Source organism: Mirounga angustirostris, unplaced genomic scaffold (assembly GCF_029215605.1).
Source record: "Mirounga angustirostris isolate CCGP_5_RB_7025 unplaced genomic scaffold, mMirAng1.0.hap1 SCAF_6, whole genome shotgun sequence".
Classification (NCBI taxonomy): domain Eukaryota; kingdom Metazoa; phylum Chordata; class Mammalia; order Carnivora; family Phocidae; genus Mirounga; species Mirounga angustirostris.
This window is the reverse complement of record NW_026991714.1, coordinates 68,074,687-68,098,851: the sequence shown is the minus strand read 5'-3', so window position 1 is coordinate 68,098,851 and position 24,165 is coordinate 68,074,687. Positions and strand designations below refer to the sequence as shown.

Genomic DNA, 24,165 nt, shown 5'->3' with positions numbered 1-24,165 from the left:
GCTTGTGGGCTGCAGACTGTGCCACCTTCTCATTGTGCCCCTTTATAAGGGCACTAATCCCACTGGTGAAGGCCCAGCCACGTGACCTCATTACCAAATGCCCCATCTCCTATATTCTGACATCTGGGGTAATGATTTCCACATAATAAATTTGGGGTGGGGGACACAACATTCAGGCCATTGCACAGTCCTTTATCAGGTCTGTGTTCTGCAAATATTTTCTTCCAGTTTCTGCCTTGTTTTTTTATTCTCTTAACCATGTCTTTCATAGAAGAAGTTTCTCATTGTAATGAAGTTCAACATACCAATTTCTTTCCTTCATGGATTGTGCTTTGGATGTTGTATCTAAAAGTCATCACCAAACACAAGGTCACCTGGATTTTCTCCTGCTCTCTTCTAGGAGTTTTATTGTTTTGTACTGTACATTTGGGTCTATGATCCATTTTGAGATAATTTTTATAAAAGGGTAAGATCTATGTCTAGAGTCATTTTTGGTGAGGATCCAGTTCTTCCAGTGCCATTTCTTGAAAAGATTATCCTTTCTCCATTCAATTGCCTTTGCTCATTTATAAAAAACCAGCGGACTATATTTGTGTGGGTCTACTTTAGGCTTCTGCTCTGTTCCACTGATTTATTTCTTTTATTCTTCACCAATACCACACTGTCTGGATTACTGTAGTTTTACACTAAGTCTTGAAGTCGGGTAGTGTCAGTCCTTCAACTCTTTTCTTCTCCTTCAATATTGTGTTAGCCATCCTGGGCCTTTGCCTCTCCATACAAACTCTAGAATGTTTGTCAATATCCATAAAATAACCTGCTATGATTGTGATTAGGACTGCACTGAATCTATAAATCAAGTTGGGAAGACTGACAATCTTGACAGTATTCAGTTTTCCTATCTACGAACATGAGCTTTCTCTGTTTACTTGTATCTTCTTTGATTTCTCTCATTAGAGTTTTGTCCTTTTCCTCATATAGATCATTTTTTTAAGATTTATAATTTTTATTTGAGAGAGAGGGAGATAAAAAACATGAGCAGGGGGAGAGGCAGAGGGAGAAAGAGAGAAGCAGATGCCCCACTGAGCATGGAGCCCCATGAACCTGAGATCATGACTTGAGCTGAAACCAAGAGTCAGATACTTACCTGACTGAGCCACCCAGGCACAGCAACGGTATTGTGTTTTAATTTCAAATTCTAATTGTCCATTGCTGGTATATGCCAACTGATTTTTGACAAAGGTGCAAAAGTGACTGAATGAAGGATAGTCTTCAAAAAATGATGGAGGAATTGGATTCACAGAGGGAAAATAAAAGTTAACTAAAAACAGATTACAGACTTTAAGCATAAAAACATAAAACCATAAAACTTTTAGAAGAAAATACTAGAGAAAATTTGGGGGACATAAAACTAAAAAACAGTTCTTAGAAATGCTCCCCAAAGCAGAATATATAAAGGGAAATATTAATACATTAAAGGGTCGCCTGACTGGCTCAGTCTTCTGAGCGTGCAACTCTTGATCTTGGGGTCGTAAATTCAAGCCCCCATGGGGTGTAGAGATTACTTAAATAAATAAAAACTTAAAAAAATACGTGGAGTCTCTTTGTTGTTAAGAGGATGAAAAAATAAGCTGCAGAATGAAATACAATATTGCAAATCACATAAATGACAAAGGACTCATATCTAGAATATATAAAGAACTCTTAAAAAAAAAAAAATGCAGTCCAGGGGCACCTGGCTGGCTCAGTCAGTGGAGCGTGTGACTCTTGATCTCAGGATTGTGAGTATAGATTATTTAAAAATAAAATCTTAAAAAAAAAAAGAATGCAGTCCAATTTTAGAAAATGGGCAAAGGACACAAGAGATACTTCAATGAAGAAGATACAGGATGCTAAGTAAACACACGAAAAGATGTTCTAATGGCTGATGAGCCATTAGAGAAATACAAAGTTCAACCGTGATGCGGTATCACAAGATGTGACAACACAAAATACTGGAAGGAAGCAAACAAGCTGGATCTCTCACACCATTACTGACAGAGATGTCACATGGTACAGCCACTCTGGAAAAAGGGTTGACAAGCTCTTTAAAAAACTGACCATATACTTCCTGTATGACCCAGCCACTGTGCTCCTAGACGTTTATTCCAGAGAAATCAAACCCTAGGTCCAGGCAAGAACCTATTCACACAGAGGTTCATGGTATGTGTAACAAAGAGTGGAAACAACCGTAAAGTTGCCCTCGAAGAGAAAGGTCAAACAAACTGCCCCTCCCCTACGACCCAGGACTAAACAGGAGCAAACTGCTGATCCACGCAAGAATGTGAATCCATCTCAAGGGCATTATGCGAGGCACACACAGCCAACCTAAAAGGTCACATTTTGTATGATCCCTTGATCATACAAACTCTTGAAGTGATGTGGTGTAGGTTAAGAGAGCAGGTTAGTGGTTGCCTGGAGTTATGGGTGGAGGACAGAGCAGGCGTTTCTATTCGGGGCAGATCTCAGTGCTGATGGAATCGTTCTCATCTTGACTGCTGTGGTCATTTCAGGAATCTACATGTGTGTGAAACTGCACAGAAATAAACACACATTATACAAACGTCTGTTTCCTGGTTTTGACATGGTGCACAGTGCCACAGTTATATAAAATGTAACAATTAAGATAAACCGGGTACATGGAACCCCTGTGCACTCTTTATAATTTCCTGTGAATTTATAACTGTTTCCAAATACAAAGTAAAAAAACTAAAAGTAGTCACATATTTTATAAAAATAGAAATACGGAGGAAAATGAGATGGTACCACTTCCTCACTCAAACCCCCCCCAGGGCTTCCCATTTCAGCAGAACACAGGCGCACCTTCCGTGGCCTCCAAGGCCCTGCGTTCCCCCGCCATGCCTGCTTGTCTCACTGCAGGCACCCTGCCTTCTGGCTGGGTCTGCAACATGACAAACATCCTCACACGGGCCTTCACACTGCTCACTCTCTACCTGGAGCGCTCTCCTCCCAGACTCTGCATGGCTCCACCCTTCATATCGTTTGAGTTCAACCGCCTCCATTCTGACCTCAGTCTGTACTTTCTAACAGAATAGCTCTTCTTTCCAGCTTACCTCTTAACTCAGGCAAAAAACCCCAGCAGGCAGAGCATCTCCTGGTAGGAACTGAAACCAACCCCTCAAGCAATAGGGACTGCCTGGAGCCAGCAAGACCCCACCTCGGACTGATCCCAAGACAATGACCGACCTTCACTGCCCACCAGCACGGACCCAGCGACCTTTGTCCCACACCTGTCTTATGCAAACCTGGAGGTATTTGCAGCACTTTGGAGACTGACTGTCTTTGAGATGCTAGCCCCCTATCTTCCCAGTGTTGGCCTCACTGAAATAGACTCCTTTCCTGTTTGACCACCACCTGCCCCTCTGCCTTTGGTTGTGTGAGTGGTGAGCGGCCGAACCTGGTCTGTATGGGACCCCCGGAGCCAGGTGATCTCACCCCCCTGCTTCCCGGCTACACGTGCTCACAGACTCCTCCTGAAGAACGCTTCCAGGACCATCATATCTCAATTAGCATTCCTCTCCAACTACCCATCATTTTCTACCCTCTGACCCTGGCTGTCTATCATTTACTCCAGGTGCCCTGGCCCCAAATCAGGATATATACAATTCTTTTGAATTGTTAGCCTCTTAATTCCCAAAGCTTAGTAGGGCCTGGCGTGTAGTAAAAACCCAGTAAGTAGTTGATGAGCCAGTGAATCTGCTGAGAAATTAAAGAACATGACAATGATGTGACGGATCTTCAACACCAGACAGAGTGGGGGAGCTACAACATGCTCGATGAAATGGAGAATGTGAGGGCAGAAACGTACATTCGAAGAGTTCAAGTCACCCAGTTTTTCACGTTCCCCCCATCCCCTGCTCTTAGAGCGGAGCCTCCCTGTCTCTGCCCCCAGCGGTGCCTTCAGGATGCATGGTGGCTTCCACCCTTGTCTCCTGGAACCCACTGGTCACGCGAGAACGAGGACGCAGAACCCCCAGGGGAAGCCACACGGAGGCCCAGAAAGAGGACAATGAGTAGAGGAGGGGGACAAAGATACCACAGCGTGGCCGGGGAAGGGGGTCCTTGGGCCCGGCCACGTCAGCTGAGGACGTGTGGATCACAGGGGGACCTCCAGACAAGCCCTTCCTGAGTCCCTGACCCACAAAATTGTGCGCAAAGCAAAAATGGTGATTTTAAGCCACTAAGTACTGTAGTAATTTGTAATGTGGCAAAAGTCATCAGGCAAGAAGAGATTTCTGAAAGCTGGGGAGAAAGCAAATCATAAACAATCAAACAGTGTCACAGGTCAGCACACAAGAGAACAGAACTGCCCCAGGCAGGCATAGGAGTGAAAGAGCTAGAACACCTACTTCTGGATTTCTGTAGGGAGCAAGGCAGTGGGATTTGCCCTCGGGACAGAGGGATGGGAGGAGGGGCAGAGCGAGGAAGACAATGTGAGGGACACCGGAGGGGACAAAACACAGCACCGCCTTCCTGTCATTCTTAACCACTGGCTCAACTCAGCACAGACAACTCAGTCCTTGAGTCTACTCAGTCCTAGGTTTTACAACAAAGAATCCAGAGAACTGTTAAGAATTCAGAGGTGCTAGAGATCAGGAAACACGACCCAGAGGAAAGGATATGCTCCTGCGCCATTTGGAAGGAGAGGATTAGAGTAAAACCCAGGGATGCTGAAGGCCCTGCTATTTATTCGCTAGGCTACAGAGATTAAGCTAAAGTGTTTACAGTAACCAAACACGAAAACAGTGAGAGCCGAAGACAGAATGGCTTATTACAGACCGGAGTGTCTTCTGGAAATCTGTATCTACTTTTTCTAAGTAGCCCTACCTTTTCTAGGTAGGGCTGTGATTCTGTGCAAATCTGAGCGATGTCCCAGGTTTCTTCCAGGATGGCTGAGTGCACGGCCTCATGACTGCTCCCACGCGGTCACCCGAAGTGCTCTTGGCAATGATGTAAGTCACCGAGCAGCTACTTGCCACACCCCCTGGGAGACTTGCTGCCAGCATCACGTGACCTGTACGACACTCCTGCCAAGTGGGTATCACTCTCCTCATCTCCCAGATGAAGAGACAGTGGTGAGTGGGATAAAGGAACGTGTGCCGATGCTGACGAGTGATGAATACATTTGCTCTTCCTTCCTGTCAGAAAACTTCAACAACCCCCAGAATTTCCTGAGGGAATGGAGTCTTTGTTACGCTAATGAGAGGACTCAAGGTTGGCCCCAAGATAACTCCAGGATGGGCCAGGTACCAGAAAGACCAAACCTGCGATTAGAGGGCTGGAATTTGGAGCCAGACCTCTGCAGAGAAGGGGTGGCGGTGGAGATGGACTTCAGTCAACCACAACTATATAATAAAACCCCCACAGAAACTCTCTCAGGAAGCAAAGCTCTGGAGAGCTTCACGGTTCATGAGCACACTGGGGCCAGGAGGGGGGTGTGCCCCAGCTCCAAGGGGAGAGAGCACTGAGGGCCTGCACTGCCCCCTGGCCTGGCCCGACATGCATCCTTTACAACAACCTGCAACTTTAAGTACAGTGACCCTCCAACAACGCAGGGTTAGGGGTGCCGACTGTCCCCCGCCTCAAAAGTCTGCATGTAACCTTCGATTCCCCAAAAACCTTCTCGTAGCTACTGTTGACTGGAAGCCGTGCCGGTAACGTCAAGTCAATTAACACGTATTTTGAGTGCTATGTTGTGCCCTATTCTTATAATAAAGTAGAGAGAATATTAAGGAAATCATTAGGAAGAAAAAATGCATTTATAGGACTACACTGTGTTCAGCGAGAAAACTGTGTATAAGTGGACCCACATCACTGAAATACGTGCTGGTTAAGGGCCAAGTGTATGGCGCTTTCCTACACAGGAAATCCATCCATCCATTGTTCAGCTGCAAAGCTGGCGGGTCAGACGCGTGGTGTCCCGGAGACACCACTCGCGCGGACTGGGGGTGGGGAGGACCCCTGGACTCACAGGACCTGACGCCAGCTCCGTGTGGTCAGTGTCGGAGCTGAACCACAGTCGACTCCTCGGCAGTCAGACTGACTGGGGAATGGAATGGAACGGCAAGAGACGAAGCGCCACAGTCAGGCCTCAAACCCGGTGCCGTCCGACTCCAAAGACAGTACTTTACTATCATCAAAGTCTAAACCGTAACATCTGTGAATTTTTCATATGAAAATGAAGTGGCACATAATTCAGGAAGGTTTCACCTTCCAAAGTAACTTTTGAGACCTGAAAGAACAATTTCATCAGCTGGACTGCCGGCTGACGCAGTTAACACCCGGGTCGATGCAGGGGCTGCTACGACAGCCCAAGGCTCCCGTGGACGGCGGAGGGTTAAACAACAGGAAGAGAATGCGGGACCCACAGTGAGAGCACCTGAAGCACGTCTGAAGTGTGGAGCCCTTTCTACAACCCTTGCGGCGCTGAAGCTTACACACAACTTGAAGTACTAGTTAAATGCAAGTACAGGGACATGATGCCGATATAAACCCTTGAAAATGCATCCTCGACCTTCAGATACAGTGAGAACAGTCTGGATCTTGTTTCCTACGAGCTTGAGAGAAACCATAGGACATAAATTCTGATAATACTTGTATGGTCACTTGTATGGTGTACATTCTGAGCTTTCTGCCAACTGGACTACCTTCTGAGCGCCAACATAGAAAAAAATCTCACGAAATCTGGGCGGTAATACTATTGTTTTTCACTCTAGCTTACAGAGGAGCTTCCTAAGGTTTTATTTCAACTTATGAGCTCAAAAGTGATTTCCTAAACGTCATCTTCCATTACTAGGATATATGTAAATCCCATGGCTTTCACATAAACGATCTCCTCACCTGGCCGGTTGGTGGCTGCCATAATGAACACCTCCTGCCGTGCTTCGAGACCGTCCATCTCGGTAAGTAGCTGATTCACCACCCGGACACTTGCCCCCGCCTAAAAATCAATAAAGACAGCTCCATCAGTTCCCAACAAAAGAAAAAACACACCACGTTTTTCCATACAAAACGACGACTTGCTAATTGGAATGAAAACTCTGGTCAAGAGGTAACGGTGATCATTTTCTGAGAGGCGCTGTGCAAAACACATTCTCAGCAGGAACTCCCCCAAGTCCTGGTGTCCCGTCTTCCAGAAGGAAGAAGCTGAGGCTCAGAGAGACCACCTGTCCAGGCCTCTCAGCTAGACACAGGCAGGCCTGGTTAACCTGAGTCTCCTGCCTCCAAGTTATTCAAAGATCTGCTGGCTGCAGTGGATTTCCCGTGGGTCAAGTGTAGACTCAGCACAGAGAGATCCCCTAGGATGTGAGATGTTCCTGATCTTTGGGCTGGGGCACGGAGGCTTTTCCTCTTTTCCTGGAAGCCCACAGTACAAAGCAGAACTACCCTGGGGCAACATCCAAGAGAAAGGACCGGGGAGGTGGTGGACAGACAGGTAACTCACTCGGACACAGAACTGTTCTAAATGCATAATGGAGGAGACAAGAGAAGTGGGGTGTCTGTGTGTGTGTGTCTATGTATCTGTCTCTGTCTGTGTGTGTCTCTGTACGTGCGTCTGTGGGTCTCTGTGCGTCTGTCATGACCACCCTTCTTCAATAGAAAGTCCATGGGCAGAGGTGGTCATGAGTTTACCTGAGGATTTCTCCAGAAAGCAGCTGGCGCACGTCACCACTCCTGGGAGACGTGACACCAACAAATCAGAGGATGAAGATAATTATAATCCAGACTCAAAACAATACAGCAACACATGGGATTTAGAACGTCACAGCAGCCAGGACGACTGGGGAAGGGCCTCTGCCCTGGCCATCGACGTCACCATGAGAGACAAGACTGTGGAGGGATTTTCTGAGATGCTAGCGAGGACTCCTGGATGAGGAAACAATCTTGCTATGACATGGGTCATACGGACATGAGTTAAGTTTTGTTCTTGCGACTCTGGAAGGCTTCTGGAGATTGTGAGCAAAATGAGGCATTTAATAACTGTTTTACAACCTTCCGGGCACGCACAGAACAACTATGTGAAGAAAAATCACAAAAGAAATAAAATCACCTTCTTAGTCATCTCGCCATGAATGTCCTTATCAGAGAGTCTCTGCTACCTGTTTCAGAAAGGCCGTCTGTTCCTTACGGGAGGCTTTGTTCCGCTGTGGACTCGGAGACAAGCGTCCCTGTGGTAACAGCACTCCAGCCACTCACCGCACCGGAATTCCTACCAACTGTGATTCAGCACAGTGACGCAGGGGTGTCCAGTGCAGACAAGGAGCACGGCGGAGTCTTAAAGCCCGGCCCTATTTCGAAAGGATCTTAAATTACACTTTCTCCTGTCTCCAGAAACCATGTGTCAGAGAGAGTCACGATCACGAGGCGGGCTCTTCGAAGCCACGTCATTCCCGTTCCCAACCACTCGCCGGCATGACCCAGACCAGTGCAACCAAAATCATGTAGACAGAAATGGAAGCAGAGGCCAAGAAAAACCAACTGTCACCCCCAGGGCCTCATTTCGAATTACTAGGTTTCTTCACTGCAAGAATCGCAGTGCTCTTGGGGAACGACTTTGTCAGAACTCACAAAAGGTTTATTAGGGCACACCTACCTCCCGGTCTGACCTTCGAGGGCACAGGGCGTCCACTTCGTCAAAGAAGATGACGCAGGGTGCAGAGCTCCTGGCTCGCTGGAACACCTGGCGGACTGCGCGCTCGCTCTCACCGACATACTGACAGCAGAAACAACACAGAGACCGGTCAGCCCTGGGGTTGCGGTCAAATCTCGGTAAAACTAGTTCTAAACAACAGGTAGGTATCAGAGTCCAAAAAGCATTCGGTTGAACCACATGCAACTGCTGATAGGCACCCATTTTTGATGCATAAAAACAGCCAACGTGTGGCTCAATGTAATAAAATCAGCTATTATTGATGCTTATACATTTCCTTGTTTGCCAAGTGAATGTAAGGTCTCCTCCAAGTCAAAAATAATCCCATAATCCTATTGTGTTGATCTCCTAAGCCTGATCACGTAAGACACCCAGCTGTAACTCTCAGGACTTCAGCTGTGTTGTAACTGCTGTCTGCCACTCTGCCGTGTTTTCCACACAGTCATGCTGCCGTCATACACCATCAGAGGAGGCAGGCAAGCCAGTGAGACCTCCACAGGCTCCTCCGTATGACATACTGTACGTTAAAGTCTAAATCAAGGGCGCCTGGCTGGCTCCATCAGAGAAGCGTGCGACTCTCGAGTTCGGGGCCATGAGTTCGAGCCCTGCGTTGGGTGTAGAGATGACTTAAATAAATAAAAACTTAAAAAAAAACAAACCCAAAATCAAAACATAGAACAGTAAGATCAGTCAAGAAATACAGCAATTCACAGGCAGCTATAACATTAGAAAGTCACATGTGAGAATATGTTCTCACTGTTGGCAAAGCGTAAAAAATTGTTCTTGTAAAATTTCGAACTGGTTAACTAAGAAAAAGCAGGTTTTTTCAGAATACAACAGCTGAATCAGACAGAATCTGAAAACTCCAAGTATCTGCTGTGCTGTTTTATGGTAAAGTCACACAGGCATGAGGCGCACCACGGACGACAGTGACGAAAGTGTACGTTTCCCGTGAGTAGAACTTTCCTTCCCTCACAGCTGCCCTGTCCTTTCCCGGTACTTCTGCTCATTGTGCTTCTCATGTCTGCGCTGCTTCCCAGCCTGCCCCCAGTTCTCCCAACTGTCTGCCGACTCCTCTCCTTCACGGCGTCTCTGCTACTGTAACCTGCAGCTTGTGCACCTTCGCCGCGTCAGAGCGGGAAGTCCTCGGAAGGACGCGGCACTCGCACATTCATCTCCGTCATCACACCGTGCACTCTGCACAAATACAGTAGACTGGTTCGGGTTCCTAAAGAATCTAAGTCAGAACAAGTTCTACCCGGAATGCTGAACCGACATCATCAGACATTTACAAGAAAAGCTAGCCGTGAGTTGTCAGAGGTAAAGTCTCCCACAGGGACAGGCAGGAACAGTCAACATGGCACAAGGACTGTGGACTTGGCAAACCACAATGACCAAGAAAAGGAAAACTTAATTTAGGGAAAGGTAAACCTCAAGTTTCAAAAGGACCCATTAAAAGGTCAGTTAATCTTAACAAAGGCCAACACTGATTAAAAATAAACAAACAAAAGAAAACCCCACTATGTTGGCCTTTAAGAAATATTTCAAAAAAGGAGACTATACCTATCATTTCTAATTCTGTATTTAAGTTTTATTTATTCATTTGAGACACAGAGATACAGAGAGAGAGAGAGCATGAGCAGGGGGAGGAGCAGAGGGAGAGGGAGAAGCAGACTCCCCACTGAGCAGGGAGCCCGATGCAGGACTTGATTCCAGGACCCTGAGATCCAATACCTGAGCCAAAGGCGGACGGACGCTTAACCATCTGAGCCACCCAGGCGCCCCTGCCATTCAGTTTTGAACCTTGATAATCTAGCTTTTGCAAACACAATTACTGAAAATACTCTCCCTAAAGTCACTAACGACCTTTTAGTAGTTGCCAAACCCAAGGTCCTACTTTCAGTTCCTGGTACTCGGTCTGGTTACACTGACAAGGTTGAAGAAGTTAGCCGCCCCGCCGCCCCCCCACAAGGTTTTCAGCCTTAGAAAGTCCTGGGCGTCCTCCCCCTTCGGGAGACCAGCCTGCTTCGCCAACTTTTCCTTCCTTGCCCCAGAGCCATCAGGGGCCCCACTCAATGCACCGCCTAGTAGACCTGGCCCATTCCCAGGGTTTTAGGTGCCACCCCAAATCTCAGCGCTCCAGACTCACATCCGTGCATCTGCTGGACATCTCCAGACCCCAAGTCTGAAATTCCCCAGATCAAATGCATTTTCTAACCCCGAGAGGTCAATCTTCCTCAATAGACCACCTCATCTCTGCCCCAGTCATGCTGGACTCTGCCGCAGACCTCTTCCCACACCTCTCCCTAGAGAACAGGTGAGACCACCATGAGATGACCAGTCACACTTCTCAGATCTGACACCACGGCGCTGGTGAGGCCGTGGGGACCCCCAATCACAGCCGGGGGACGTGTAACTCAGCAACAACCACCTTGGGAAAAAAGCTGGCAAAACTATTTTTGGGGAAAAGTGCACACACTCTAGAAGAGACAGCAATTGTCCTCATGTACACACCCTTGGGAAATAGCTCCAAATGTATGTATATATGTGTATATAACGTTCGATCTAAACATCAAGAAAGCAGCTCATTTTTTTAAAGTGTGGTTATATCCATTCGGTGGAATACCACACAGAAGACTAACAACCTCGAGGGAAACTTACCAACCAAAATAAAATCTGCGATAGAATGATTCAGAAGAATTATTTATTAGGTCACTCGGATATATCTGGTCTTCACCCAGTTTCTGAGAACCCTCAGGGCCACGAAAGTAAAAGAAGGTCTTGCTAATCAAGGTGAATTTGGACCCCACCCGAGTGCAGGACTGCTGCCAGGAGGACGTGTGGTCAGAGGAATGGAATTTTCAGTCCTCCTCACCCCCCACCTCCTGGTACAGGACGGTGCTGGAGACTGAATCAGCCAAAGGTCAGTGACTCAGCCGATTATGGCTATGTAATCACACCTCCACAAAAAACCAAGACGACAGTTTTTCAGTCCTTCTACACCAGGTAAGCGGTTTGCCACCCCATACCCCAGAGCCAAGCCCCAAGCTCCAAAGACTCCTGTTTGGGACTTTGCCCCATGTACCTCTTCATTTGGAGGTAGATTCTTATCTTTTATCATATCCTTCGATAAACACAAGTGTTTTCCTGAGTTCTGGAGCTGCTCTAGCAAATTAGCAAAAGAAGGAGGAGGCTGTTGGAACTTCCAATCTGGTGACAGCCTGGGGCCTGGGCCTGGTGTCTGCAGTGGAGGATGGGGAACCCTGCTGTAGGACTGAGCCCCTAGCCTGTGGAGTCCGATGCTGTGTCCTGGCCGACTGTGCCAGAACGGAGTTGACCTGAGTCGAGTTCTCAGACCCCCTGCCAGTGTCTGAGATTGCTCAATGTTTTGGGGGGGTTATCCCTTTCCCCCTGGAACTGGGTCCAGGAACTCTAAAATAATTATAATGTTCAACAAAAATAACAATAAAATCAAGTTACAAAAGAACACGTACCACTTACATAAAGTGCGGTTTTTTTGTTTTTGCTTTACTGTTTATGAAAGCGTTCCAAACACGTAACAAAAGCGGGCATAAGAGTATACTGAACCCCAAACATGCCCATCACCCAGCTTCAGTCATCATCTGCTCAATTCCTGACCAACCTTCACCTAACAGATGCTCCGCTTTTCATTCTTGTCATTTTGAAGGAGAGCCCAGACATCGTATTTTATTTGTAAATATTTCTCTATCTCTAACGAAAAACAATGGTTTCTGACAATGACATCATCACACTTAAAACTGGTTTTCCTTTTGTTTTTTCAGTTTTAATTCCAGTGCTGTGAACACACAGTGTAGTATTAGTTTCGGGAATACACACGGTGATGCACACCTCCCCGTCTTACTCAGTGCTCATTAGGACAAGCGCACTCCGCATCCCCGCACCGAGTTCACCCTTCCCTTAGAAGTTATTTTTTTAACATCAAATATCCAGTCAGTGTTCAAATTTCCAATTGCCCCCTAAACAATGATGAGACGTGTACAATAATACTGTGTGTTGCTGAGGGATAAATACACATAAAGTAAATGTAGAAAGTACACGGAATCAATGAACACCAAATTCAGGATTATGGTAAATTCTCCGGGAGAGAGAACTGGGTCATGGTTAGGGAAGGTCTGCAGGGGCGTCGAGCATCTTGGTTCTGTGTATTTTTTAAATCTGGGTGACAGATACAGAGGGTTCATTCCATTACTCTTCATAACTTCTTCTGTGCTTGGGATATTTCATAATAAAGTTAACAAAACGTTACACGCTTGCTTTACGACCTCCTGGGTCTCCGCGATTCTGGAGAGGACACCCCAGCTCTCGCGCAGAGGACAGCCATTCACTGTCCCGCGGGACCTTCTTTTCCAGCCTCATCCCTGATCAGTCCTCTCCCTCCCTCTCCCTCCTCACTTCTAACACCTCCTCTGCCAGAGTGCTGAAATGAAGTACAAGAGAAGTACACACATAGAAAGCCCACAAGAGGGACGCCTGGGGGGGCTCAGTCGTTGGGTGTCTGCCTTCGGCTCAGCTCATGATCCCAGGGTCCTGGGATGGAGCCCCGCATCGGGCTCCCTGCTCGGCAGGAAGCCTGCTTCTCCCTCTCCCACTCCCTCTGCTTGTGTTCCCTCTCTTGCTGTGTCTCTCTCTGTCAAATAAATAAATAAAATCTTAAGAAAAAAAAAAAGCCCACAGGAAATGCCTAAATATGAATCCTTACTTCAGGAGGAAAGTATCACACAGAATAGGAAACACATAAAAACTGGTAGGGGGGATAAATTTAAAAAGCCTTTTATTTAATTTTTTTTAAGATTTTAAGTAATCTCTACACCCAAGTGGGGCTCGAACTCATAACCCCGAGATCAAGAGTTGCACGCTCCACTGACTGAGCCAGCCGGGCACCCCTAAAAGACCTTTTAAAACAAATGATAAGGAGCACCTGGGTGGCTCAGTTGTTGGGCGTCTGCCTTCGGCTCAGGTCATGATCCCGGGGTCCTGGGATCAAGCCCCGAGTTGAGCTCCCTGCTCGGAGGAAAGCCTGCTTCTCCCTCTCCCACTCCCCCTGCTTGTGTTCCCTCTCTCGCCGTGTCTCTCTCTGTCAAATAAATAAATAAAATCTTAAAAAAAAACCAAAACAACGATAATACTTTCACTTCTTCGTTTGAATCACATGACAGAATGGCATTTTTACTTCTCACAAGGATGAAGAGATAATAAGATATTCAAACTCTCTTAAATTTGAGACACTATATAAACTCCTAATTACAGAAAGAAGTTACTACATAAGATGGTAGTATTTTTCCCCCGAAGTACTTTTATTTATTAAAACTTAAGTCATTTGGGGGGGCGCCTTGGTGGCTCAGTCGATTGAGTGTCCAACTCCTGATCTTGGCTCAGGTCATAAACTCAGGGTCATGAGTTCAAGCCCTGTGTTGGGCTCCGTGCTGGGTGTGGAGCCTGCTTTAAAGAAAAAAACAACCCGAGTTGTTTTCGCCACAGGACACGAGGGCAAGGCAAGCAGAGAAGGAGTCACGTAACCAAGACTCAAACCTCAGCTCTCCTCCCCCAGCCCTCGGACTTTGGCCAAGATGCGTGCTGCCTGCAGAGTTCAGTTTCCTTGTTTGGAAATCAGGATTCAGAGGAAACAATAATTCGTGTCTCACAGGGTTGTTGAAGAAGAATGCAGGTAACCCTTGAACAACAGACAGGGTTAGGGGCGCAGGCCCCCCTCCCCACCGCCATCGAAAATCTACGTGTAACATCTGACTCCCCCAAAACCTAACCACTAACAGCCTGCTGTTGACCTTCAGAAGCCTTACCGACAACATAAACAGTCAACTGACACCTACTTTGTATGTCCTGTGTATCACACACTGAATTCTTACAAGAAAGTTATTAGCAGGAGAGAAGAAAATATGATTAAGGAAATCGTAAGGAAAATACACTGCTAGGACCGTATTTACTGAAGTCTCCGCATGTAAGTGAGCCTGTGCAGCTCAAACCCAGGCTGCTCAAGGGCCGACCATGTGTGTACAGCGTATGATGAACACTCAGCACAGAGCACACACTTTAAATGTTATTTCCATTTCACAGGTGGGAACACAGAGGCTCAGAGCTGAGGAGACTTACTAAGGAGAGCAGCTACACACACTCGGTACCGCCTGCAGCGGAGATTTTACCAAAATGCCGCGTCCATAAGTGGAGAGGCCGCAAGTCTCCTAAGCTATACTCATGGCTGACGCCACAACGACTTACCATGTTGAGCAATTCGGGGCCCTTGACAGATATAAAGTTCAGTCCGGATTCATTTGCAACAGCCTAGGGAAAGGAAACCAAAGGACACAAGTCAGACAAATATAGACTAAAGTAACAGTAAATCGTGACAGCGCAGGGGCTTTTGCAGTTTATGCTGTTCCCCTTCTCTTACAGCTGTGTTTTCTTCTTAGACGCGCAGCTCACATATGGGAAAAGGAGAAATGGGTTAAACAAAAAAAAATCAATGGAAGGTTCACCTAAAACCTTCTTTTTTTTTTTAAAGATTTTATTTATTTATTTGAGAGAGAGAGAATGAGAGACAGAGAGCAAGAGAGGGAGGAGGGTCAGAGGGAGAAGCAGACTCCCTGCCGAGCAGGGAGCCCGATGCGGGACTCGATCCCGGGACTCCAGGATCATGACCTGAGCCGAAGGCAGAGCTTAACCAACTGAGCCACCCAGGCGCCCCACCTAAAACCTTCTAAGAACCACTCAGACTAGAAATCAGATGGAGATGACACAAACATTTATGTCAGCGTTTTGTTTCTGTAAACTCGCTCACATACATACATTTGCACATTTGTAGCTCTAGCTTGGAATTCCAGTGAAACCATAATCTCTGTATCCAACACGCCTTGCCCAGTGAAAGCAATTAATTGCTCATGACCTCAAATTCAAAAACATCAGTATCAGCCTTGGCCAAGGGTCATTGTTTCCAGATTATTTTTAATAACGATTAAACCTCATGGCTCAAAGCCAAAGAGAAGCACAAAGGAGACACATGCGGTTATAAGTGTGGAAGAATCTGACAAAGATCACCTGAAGATCACCTGGATGCAGAGATGAAACCTGAGCGAAATCACCCAGAGCTTCACAAGGACGAGGGAAGGGAGTTCCTTCCTCTCCTCCTCCTGGAGCCTGACCTCGGAGCTCCAGATCTACACCCAGCACACTGCTCGGCATCTCCCTCCTGATCGGACACGCATCTCAAATCCGTCATTACCAGAGCAGGACACCTGGATCTGTCCCAACTCCCTCCACACCCCACACTTCCAATTCCAACAGCTTTTAGCCCCAAACCGCGGTGTCCCCCTTGACCCTCTGTCTTGTGACATCATCCAATCTGCCCGAAAGTCCTGTTAGCTCTGATGTCAAAATGCAGGAGTCCACCACTCTCTGCTTCTCCACCACACACCCCCTTACGCAGACGGCCTCATCATCTGCCTGGATATGCAAAGAAACCAAACCAAACCGAAAAGACCCTGACTGGTTTCCTCTCCCTCTTGCTTTCCTCTGACCCATTCTCACACTGCACCTCGCACGCTTCTAAAAACGTCAATCATATCATTTCCCGAGGATTTGCATTCATCTTTGAGTACGACGTGAAGTATGCACCACAGCTCACAAGCCTGCAGTCTGGGACAGGACAGCTTCTTCGTGGTCCAGACACTGGCTTTCTCTGGATCTCAAGCTCAACCAAGCCCTTCCCCACATCAGGGATTTTGCCACTGCCATTCCCTCTGCCTGGAAGAGCCTTCCCCTTCTGTCCCTGGTGCCTCCTGTGGCCAGCCGGTCCCTTAGGACACGGCCAACTGTCAGCATCCCCGAACATCACTACCTCAAACAGCCACCTCCCACCCAATCATTCACCACAATCTGCTTATTTCCAGCCTCAGGTAGCTGAGCCTCCAGTGTTACCGTAGGACTCGTTTCCTGCCTGTCTCTCCGGCCAGACCGTAAACGCCACCAGAGGAAGTGCCTGGTTCACCTCCAACAGCTGCCGGCACAGGTAAGGAAGTCACAGGAACGCACGCGAGCTCTGCCACGGAGGGAGCGCTCGGCGGTCTCTGTCCTAGCTTTCACTCAGCACGACACGGAAAGGGGAGTCAGGGAGCACATCTAATGAAGGCTGACGCACCCACATCAGGTTTTCAGCTTCCACCCACCAGATTCCCAAGATTTAACCCACTAACACCCCCAAGAGCTCCTGAAGTTGTTGGAAATCTTGTGTCCTTGGTGAAGTGCAGTGAGCACAATTCACTTTTTCCTTCATGGACATCAGCCTGAGCCTCCTGCACATGGTCAGGGGCTGTCTGCTTCGGGCCAGAGCCCCAGGCACTCACTGACCTTACTCCTCTCTCTGCAGTTTCGTCAGTCATCAACGTGCAGGGTGCCGGCTCCGGCTACCATATGCCTTGACCCCACACTACTCGCACACTTCCCACGTGCCAGGGTTTAGAAAAACGTCATCTTACTGTGATCGTTGAGTAAACAAAACCACCAAGGTTAGCCCAAATCGTCATTTTATGGTCCAGTCTAGGTGCCAGGCTCTGAGCCACAAGTGGCTCCACGACCTTCCTCCAGTAACACTTGCTTCTGCCATCCAAGGACATTTTCCACCATTTCGAGATTTTCGGGCACGTACCTCCTGGAGCATCTGAAGAAAGTGGTGAACCCTCTCCCAGGAAAAAGTACACAGCCGCACAAACACCGCCTGGGCTCCTGGGCCCAGTGAGCCTGAAGGCCACCCACGGCATCCTCGGTAAGATTCCCCACTCCACATGGGCAGGGGCCGGAACGCGGGCGCACGCACAGGCATCAAGCTGTTGGCAGTCGGGGGAGGCAGGAGCAGGGGGAAGAGGAAAACCTGGTCGATGGATTTCAAATAACCCAAGCTGTCTCCCTTCTGCCGCGGAAAGGCTACTCAAAGGCAGATGTAACTAATTAAAAACAAACCAACGTGACAAGGCACCCAGGCCAGAGCCTTGCATCCGCCTGCTGAATTTACACGTTCACAGGCATGACCTTCCTTCTGGCTCTATCCTTCCAGAACTGCTGCCCTCTCCGTGGCGCCCTCTGCCCCCCCGCGGCTCCCACACTCCCGCACAGCCAGGCCCTAGAAGAGCACCGGAAGCATGGAGCAAGGAAATGTAGTCGTATCAGTAAGTTTGGAAAACTTCACGTGTGTTATTTGACAGGTGGATATTTGGTATTTACTGTGGCTACCGGATATTTACTGAGCAGTCACAAATTCTGTGGACCCTGTGGCACTTACTAAAAGTGCCATTAATTTTCATTTCCTATTTACAAGTAATTCAAATACTTTAAAAAGCTGATGAGAGCTAAGTAAATTATAGATGAAACATTATCCAGACATTAAAAATGACAGCCAACATACCTTATAGATAAGGAAGAGGAGTCTAATATGTATGATTCCAAAGGAAAACCCATAGACTGAGAAATTTGCCCACATAAATATGAAAAAAAGAAAAAAACACAAAAAAGCCATGTGTCAAAAATATGAAGTCAAAAGTGTCAAACTGATAACATTTACAAATATGACAGATTTTAATATATGAAAAATGATTATATAATCACACACATATCAATGGAAAAACAGACAAAGGATATGAACAAACAGTTCATTAAGAAAAATTGCCAATAAATATAGTTTGACAAGCCCACTGGTAATTTTTAAAATGTGAATTAAAAAGTGTCAGATACCATTTTTGCCTCCCCAAACATCAAAGATTAAAATCAGCATTATCGGCTCTTGCTAATGCAGGGTGTGGGGGATGATACGTTGATGGGGTTGAATCTGTACAAACCACCTGGAAGGCACTTCGGTGATGGAGCAGATGTAATCTGGTAATGGGTAACTTTGATCAAGTGGTAATGGGTCAAAAGGTTTAAAAACATGCATTCCTTTTATTGAAAAATTATTTAGGAATGCATTCTAATCAAATGATCAGTTGAGGTACAAAAAATGTAAGTACAGGACTATTCAACGTAGTGTTTCAATGGGGGATCATTTCTGTAAGTTACAGAATATCTTTATGACAGAATACTACACAGATGCTAAAAATATGGAGGTGTATATATGTTGACACATTCAAGAAATACTGCTCTGTGGGGAAAGCATCATTAAAGACCTTGTATTTGTCAAAACACGTGCATCGGGACAGGTGTGTATGGAGAACGTCTGGAAGGACTGACCACAGAACAAACCGGCGGTTAGCCGTGGTGAGAGGATTATAAGTAGTGCGACCCCTCCTCTGGCTTCTCTGTATTTTCTATTGCAAGAAAACAATTCTGTGAAACAATTGTTAGGGACGTAGAGGAAAATATTTAGGTTATAAATGATAACTACAGCGAAGCAGGAAAGAAGGTCAGCTACAAACCACAAGTACACAACGGTGCTTGCTAAAAAGCCAGACAACAGAAAATACGGTAAATGCTGTGTTAAAATCGATGGGGTGATGGCTGATGCACAAATTTCTTCTTTTGCAAATTTCCAATGATGTACTTTTTGTAATTAAAATAAAAGTGGGAAACCTTTCCGAAGAAATGGTCAGTCTTGCTAGAATGAGCCTGTGACAGAGATTATGTAAAACTCGCTCACTGTAAGAGGCTGCAACCCGAGGGTTCAACTCCTACTCTCCTCCCCGACAACAAGAAAGAAAACAGGGGCAGCTGTGTGCACACTGTACCTTTGCCAGCAGCGTTTTCCCACAGCCGGGGGGGCCAGCCAGGAGGACCCCAGCGGGAGTCACCAATCCAAGAGCTCTGAACTGATCGGGGTTGCGCACCGGTGCCTGTGAACAAGGCCCACGTCAGTCGTTACAAACGTCCACTCTGTACTGTGTGTCTGAATGATCTCGATGCAAGCTGCCGACACAGGCGATAAATATGGGACTCCCTGCTCTTGAGGAAATCACTTAAACAGAAGTTCTGAAAACGTTTTAAACATTAGGATACAATACTTCAGCATCTTAAAATCATGGGGTTTTTTTTAAGCTACCTAAATTCCCAGGTTATCAAGTTTTCAGGCAGGGCCATGCCATGAGGCTCAGAAGCAGGAGTGCCCTGTGCGGTCAGGGGACACAGACACATGCTGTACCCCTGCTCTTCGCTTTCAGCAGCCCCACACCTCAAAGCAGATCATCCTTCATTAACGAACCACAGAATGCTCAGGAAGGTAGAAAAGTAAGCGTGATAAAAATTAATCTGAAGTTTCACGGGCACTACATTGCTCTGACCCTTAGAGGGTGAGAGAGTTGAGAAAATAGTTCTCAGTCAGCTCTTGGTTGAAACCTACATTTTTTTTTCGTTCACTGCCAAGAATTCAAGCACAACCATGAGAATAAGTCTAAAACAGATGTCAGAAGAATGAGAAACTGCTGGATGCTTAATTAGAATCTAACAGGACCCACGGAAGAAAGCTACAGCCAGCCCATTTAGACACGCCGCCTCATGCACATGCCGGCCGCCCAGTGGCAGACACACCTACCAGTATCGCCATGGTGAGCTCCTCCCGGATATCTTCCAGGGCGCCGATATCTGCCCAGGTCACATTGGGGACGGTGACAAAGCCTTCCCTTTTGGCAGAGGGCTGGACGGAGGCCAGGGCAGCAGTGAAATCACCCCATTCGATGCACAGCCCCCGCAGCTGCTCCTCGGACAGGGGCTTGTGGCTCCTCAGCAGGTCCAGCAGCCGCTGTAACTCCTCCTGACAGGGAGCGATTGAGGGGGAAGATGAAGAAATGTGAAGTCTGTTGACAAAGTTATTTCGTACCTTTAAAAACTGCTACTGCGGTATTTCTTTCAGCTATAACGAGCTGAAAGGGGCAGGTGCCCTGACTGGAATGGAACGCAGGAGGATGGCCAGGGGCCACCAGCAGCTGATCGTGTTCAGGTCCACAACCACCAATTCCCACGTTTCATTTACAAGGAATTGAACAGCAGCTGAACCCTGATGGAATTAAACCGAAGTTACGCCGGTGGGAGCATCATTCACAGCACGGCTGCCCAGGGGCTTGTCCCCCACACAGAGAGCAGGCCAGCGTCCTATGACTACACTGAACCTTGAGCTTCAAAGGCAGATTTCTTGCTTTGTAAAGAATTTTATGGAAGGACGAGTGAACACTGAGTAATTCAATTCATAAAATCCCAACTTACGTAACAGCGTTATATAAGAACTATGCTTATTGTGAACTTTAACAGATATAGTTGTGGTTCCAAATGAGTAAGGAGGGAAAAGACATCTGAAACCACAGACCGAGATGCCCGCCCTGGAGAGCAGAGGCCGCGTGGCTCGAGCAGGCCACGGCCTCTTAAGCTTAGCCCCTCTGATCATGAAGCCACGTGAAGCCCCCGTGCAAACCATCAAGTGCTACACAAACGTGCTGAGTTTCACGACTCACACAGCTTGCGGCTGCCGCGCGGACCGTGCTCCGAGCCGCGTGCAGCGAGCTCACCGCGGACTGCGCCGGTGCCCGTGACCAGACGGTAACCAGGAAACAGGACCGAGTGCCCAGTGCTCTTATAGCAGTGGGCGAGCTCTCTCTGGCCAGGCCTGCAGGGTAAACACTGTAGGCTTTGTGGGACTCCCGTGTGAACTGAGAAGCGTGACAGCAGGGAGGCGATGTGTAAATGCAGCTGTGTCCCTCCGTAACTTCGGTGTCCATGATAGGCAGCGGGCGAGCAGCCCACGGCTCGCCAACCCCTGCCTCCACAATTTCATAATCCATGCTGTAAAAGGAACTTATTCAGGATCCGCTGAAAAAGTAAAACAACCTGTACTTTGGAAAACACAGCCATTCTGGGTGTGACTGATCATCACACCGTGGATAAAATGCCGATAAAACCGAAAATCATACACCTCAACTCCACCGACACCTGCTGTATGGCTGACGTCAGGACTGGTGAAGGTACCTGCACAGAAAGCACCGGTGTCCCAGGAGCGGGCTCGGCGCCCATCCAGTCTTCCCGGCCTCGTCCAGACGGCAAACCCGCACTCACGGGATCCTGGGGCAGGTGCTCCTGCAGCACCATCAGGACCCTGCTGACCGTACCCATGGCTGCCTCTCGGCACAGCGCCATCAGGTCCGCACCAACGAAGCCTGGCGTCAGGTGTGCTAAGTGACGGAAAGGGAAACTTTCCGGAAGTCTAAGTTTTCTGCACAAAGTTCGAAGTATTCTGTAGGAAAGACAAGGGCAAAAAAATTCAGATTACTGACCCACTAGTCAAAACAAGTTACTGTTTATTTGAGGTAAATGGCGCTTTGAGAGTAGATTAAATGGACATCTGCCATAAATAAAAGCCACCAGACTCAAGTAAACCATCAGTTGTATCCATCACAGAAAGCCAGGTTGATACACACCTTAACACCCAGTTTCACGTTAGGACAGTTACTTCTCCAACTTCACCGTACTGCACGTGTGAGAAAGCTCGCTCACCTGAAGTGGCACCAGGTAGGGCCAGGGAAACGTGGGCCTCCAGGTAATGACCATCAAAGGAGGACCTCAGACAGTTTGCGGTAAGAGCTCGTGAAGAAACTCACAAGCCGTACAGACAATCAGCATGGGAGCTCAGAAGCTGGCTTGGCCGCTCGCCAGCCTGGGCCCGTCACTGCCATGCACACTTGGGTTTGGTGGCTTGTTAGCTATGAATTATAGTAGCACTCACTCGCAGGGGTGTCAGCATGAGCACAGCTAAACCCCCAGAACAGTGGCTGAGCTCCGGTGAGCACCCAAGTGTCAGTTACTACAATTCACATACTGTGATGTTACCGATGAACTTGGGTAATAGTCTGGAATTTCCGAAGTTGTAGGGCAGAGGAGTATTTTCAAATGTCAAGCCGATGGAGAGTAAGTCCCAGAAAAGTCACTTGAGATCATGTAAGTGAACAGAAAAGCAGCAGATAAACATTACTGACCAATGAAAAATCACTCACTCAGACACTACACAACAGAAAGCAAAAAAAGGTTCCAGCGTAAAACCATTTTCACATGAAAACTAAGATATTCAGAACGGTTAGGAGAAATAGCTAACATAAATATCTTTTTCTCAGTTACAACTTCTATTTCTGAAAATATGTGGATATTTCCAGTCATCTTAGAAACTCCAAAGGAGGGGAAATTACCCAGGAAGAGATTTCCAGTTTCAAGATGGCAGAGTGACTGTTGCAGAAACACTTCCACTGCCCAGAAAAATAACAAGAATTGGAAGCACGAAATCCATAGTCCATGGAACCAGGAGGCGTCTGGACTCTCGCCACCCCGAGCCCAGCCCATTCTGGAAGGGAGCCACAGGAATGGGCAACAAGAGCATCAGTCTTTATTTGTATGAGGTCCTTCAAAAGCCGTCACCACTGGTCTTTGGCTCCAGGCTCCAGCGCAGCTCCATGTAGAGGGAGCTATTTATGCTGCTAGGACACTAAGGGAACGGGTGTTCGGAGGGTTCTGATGCTTGCTTACACGTCTTACTACCTAAGAAGAGAAAGGCCCTCCGACACGGGTCTCTCTGTGTCAGCTCTAGCTGATGCCCCAAAAATCCCCTAGAAGAGATTCAAACAGTAGGGGTTCCCAGAATAAATGATGCAGGTTTAATGCTGTATTTAACTATAAATAGGATGAATTTTAACTCATCTTTAAAAAATACACCTTTTGGGCGCCTGGGCGGCTCAGTCGTTAAGCATCTGCCTTCGGCTCAGGTCATGATCCCAGAGTCCTGGGATAGAGTCCCACATTGGCCTCCCTGCTCGGCAGGAAGCCTGCTTCTCCCTCTCCCACTCCCCCTGCTTGTGTTCCTGCTCTCGCTGTCTCTCTCTCTGTCAAATAAATAAAATCTTAAAAAAAAAAAAATACACCTTTTATTTTGGAAGTTTTAGATTTACAGAATTATTGCAAAGACAGTACAGAGTTCCATATACCCCACACCCGTCTCCTACTACTATGGGCAATTCTGAGGATTACTGGCCCAGAATTTTGTAGAGGACCCCTCAATGGGATTAGTCTGATATTTTTATGGTGATTAGACTAAGTTAACGTGTTTTCGGGAAGAAGAGCGCAGAGACGGAGCACTGTTTGCGCCCCTTACCACAACCCCGACCGGCAGGCCGGATGCCGTGTTTGGCAGGGTCTCTGCTGTGAGGTTGGTCCTTCCCGCTTCCACACTGTACTCTATGGAAATAAGTCACTATGCCCAGCTTGCATTCAAGGAGTAGGGAGTTAGACTCCACTCCCTCAGGGAGGTGCATCCACATAAATCATCCAGAATTCTTCTGCACCAGAGACTTGCCTCTTACTTCTTTATTCAGTCATTTATTTATATCAGCACAGGCCAAGCGATGCTTGACTGCCCGTACTCTCGAACCGCCATTTATAAAAAAACGAAGTGGATG

General features: G+C 47.3%; 1 protein-coding gene across 27 annotated transcripts in view; it reads right to left on the bottom strand.

Moving 5' to 3' along the window:
* Positions 1–24,165, bottom strand: part of NVL (nuclear VCP like) — a 97,063-nt gene that overhangs the window by 39,886 nt on the left and 33,012 nt on the right. For 25 of the 27 annotated variants that reach the window (XR_010412389.1, XR_008506303.2, XR_008506304.2 and 22 more), the window contains 6 exons: positions 21,695–21,959; positions 20,271–20,489; positions 19,471–19,575; positions 14,984–15,046; positions 8,651–8,770; positions 6,898–6,997 (listed from right to left, as the gene is read on the bottom strand). Coding sequence is in view for 18 of the 27 variants with exons in the window: in XM_045877666.2 (XP_045733622.1) it covers positions 6,898–6,997; positions 8,651–8,770; positions 14,984–15,046; positions 19,471–19,575; positions 20,271–20,489; positions 21,695–21,959 (872 nt within the window). In the remaining 9 variants the exon portion in view is untranslated. Of the gene's footprint in view, positions 1–6,897; positions 6,998–8,107; positions 8,346–8,650; positions 8,771–14,983; positions 15,047–15,248; positions 17,584–18,158; positions 18,215–19,470; positions 19,576–20,270; positions 20,490–21,694; positions 21,960–24,165 lie in introns of those variants that run through there. The other 2 variants (XR_010412394.1, XM_064594515.1) reach the window with 2 other exon arrangements.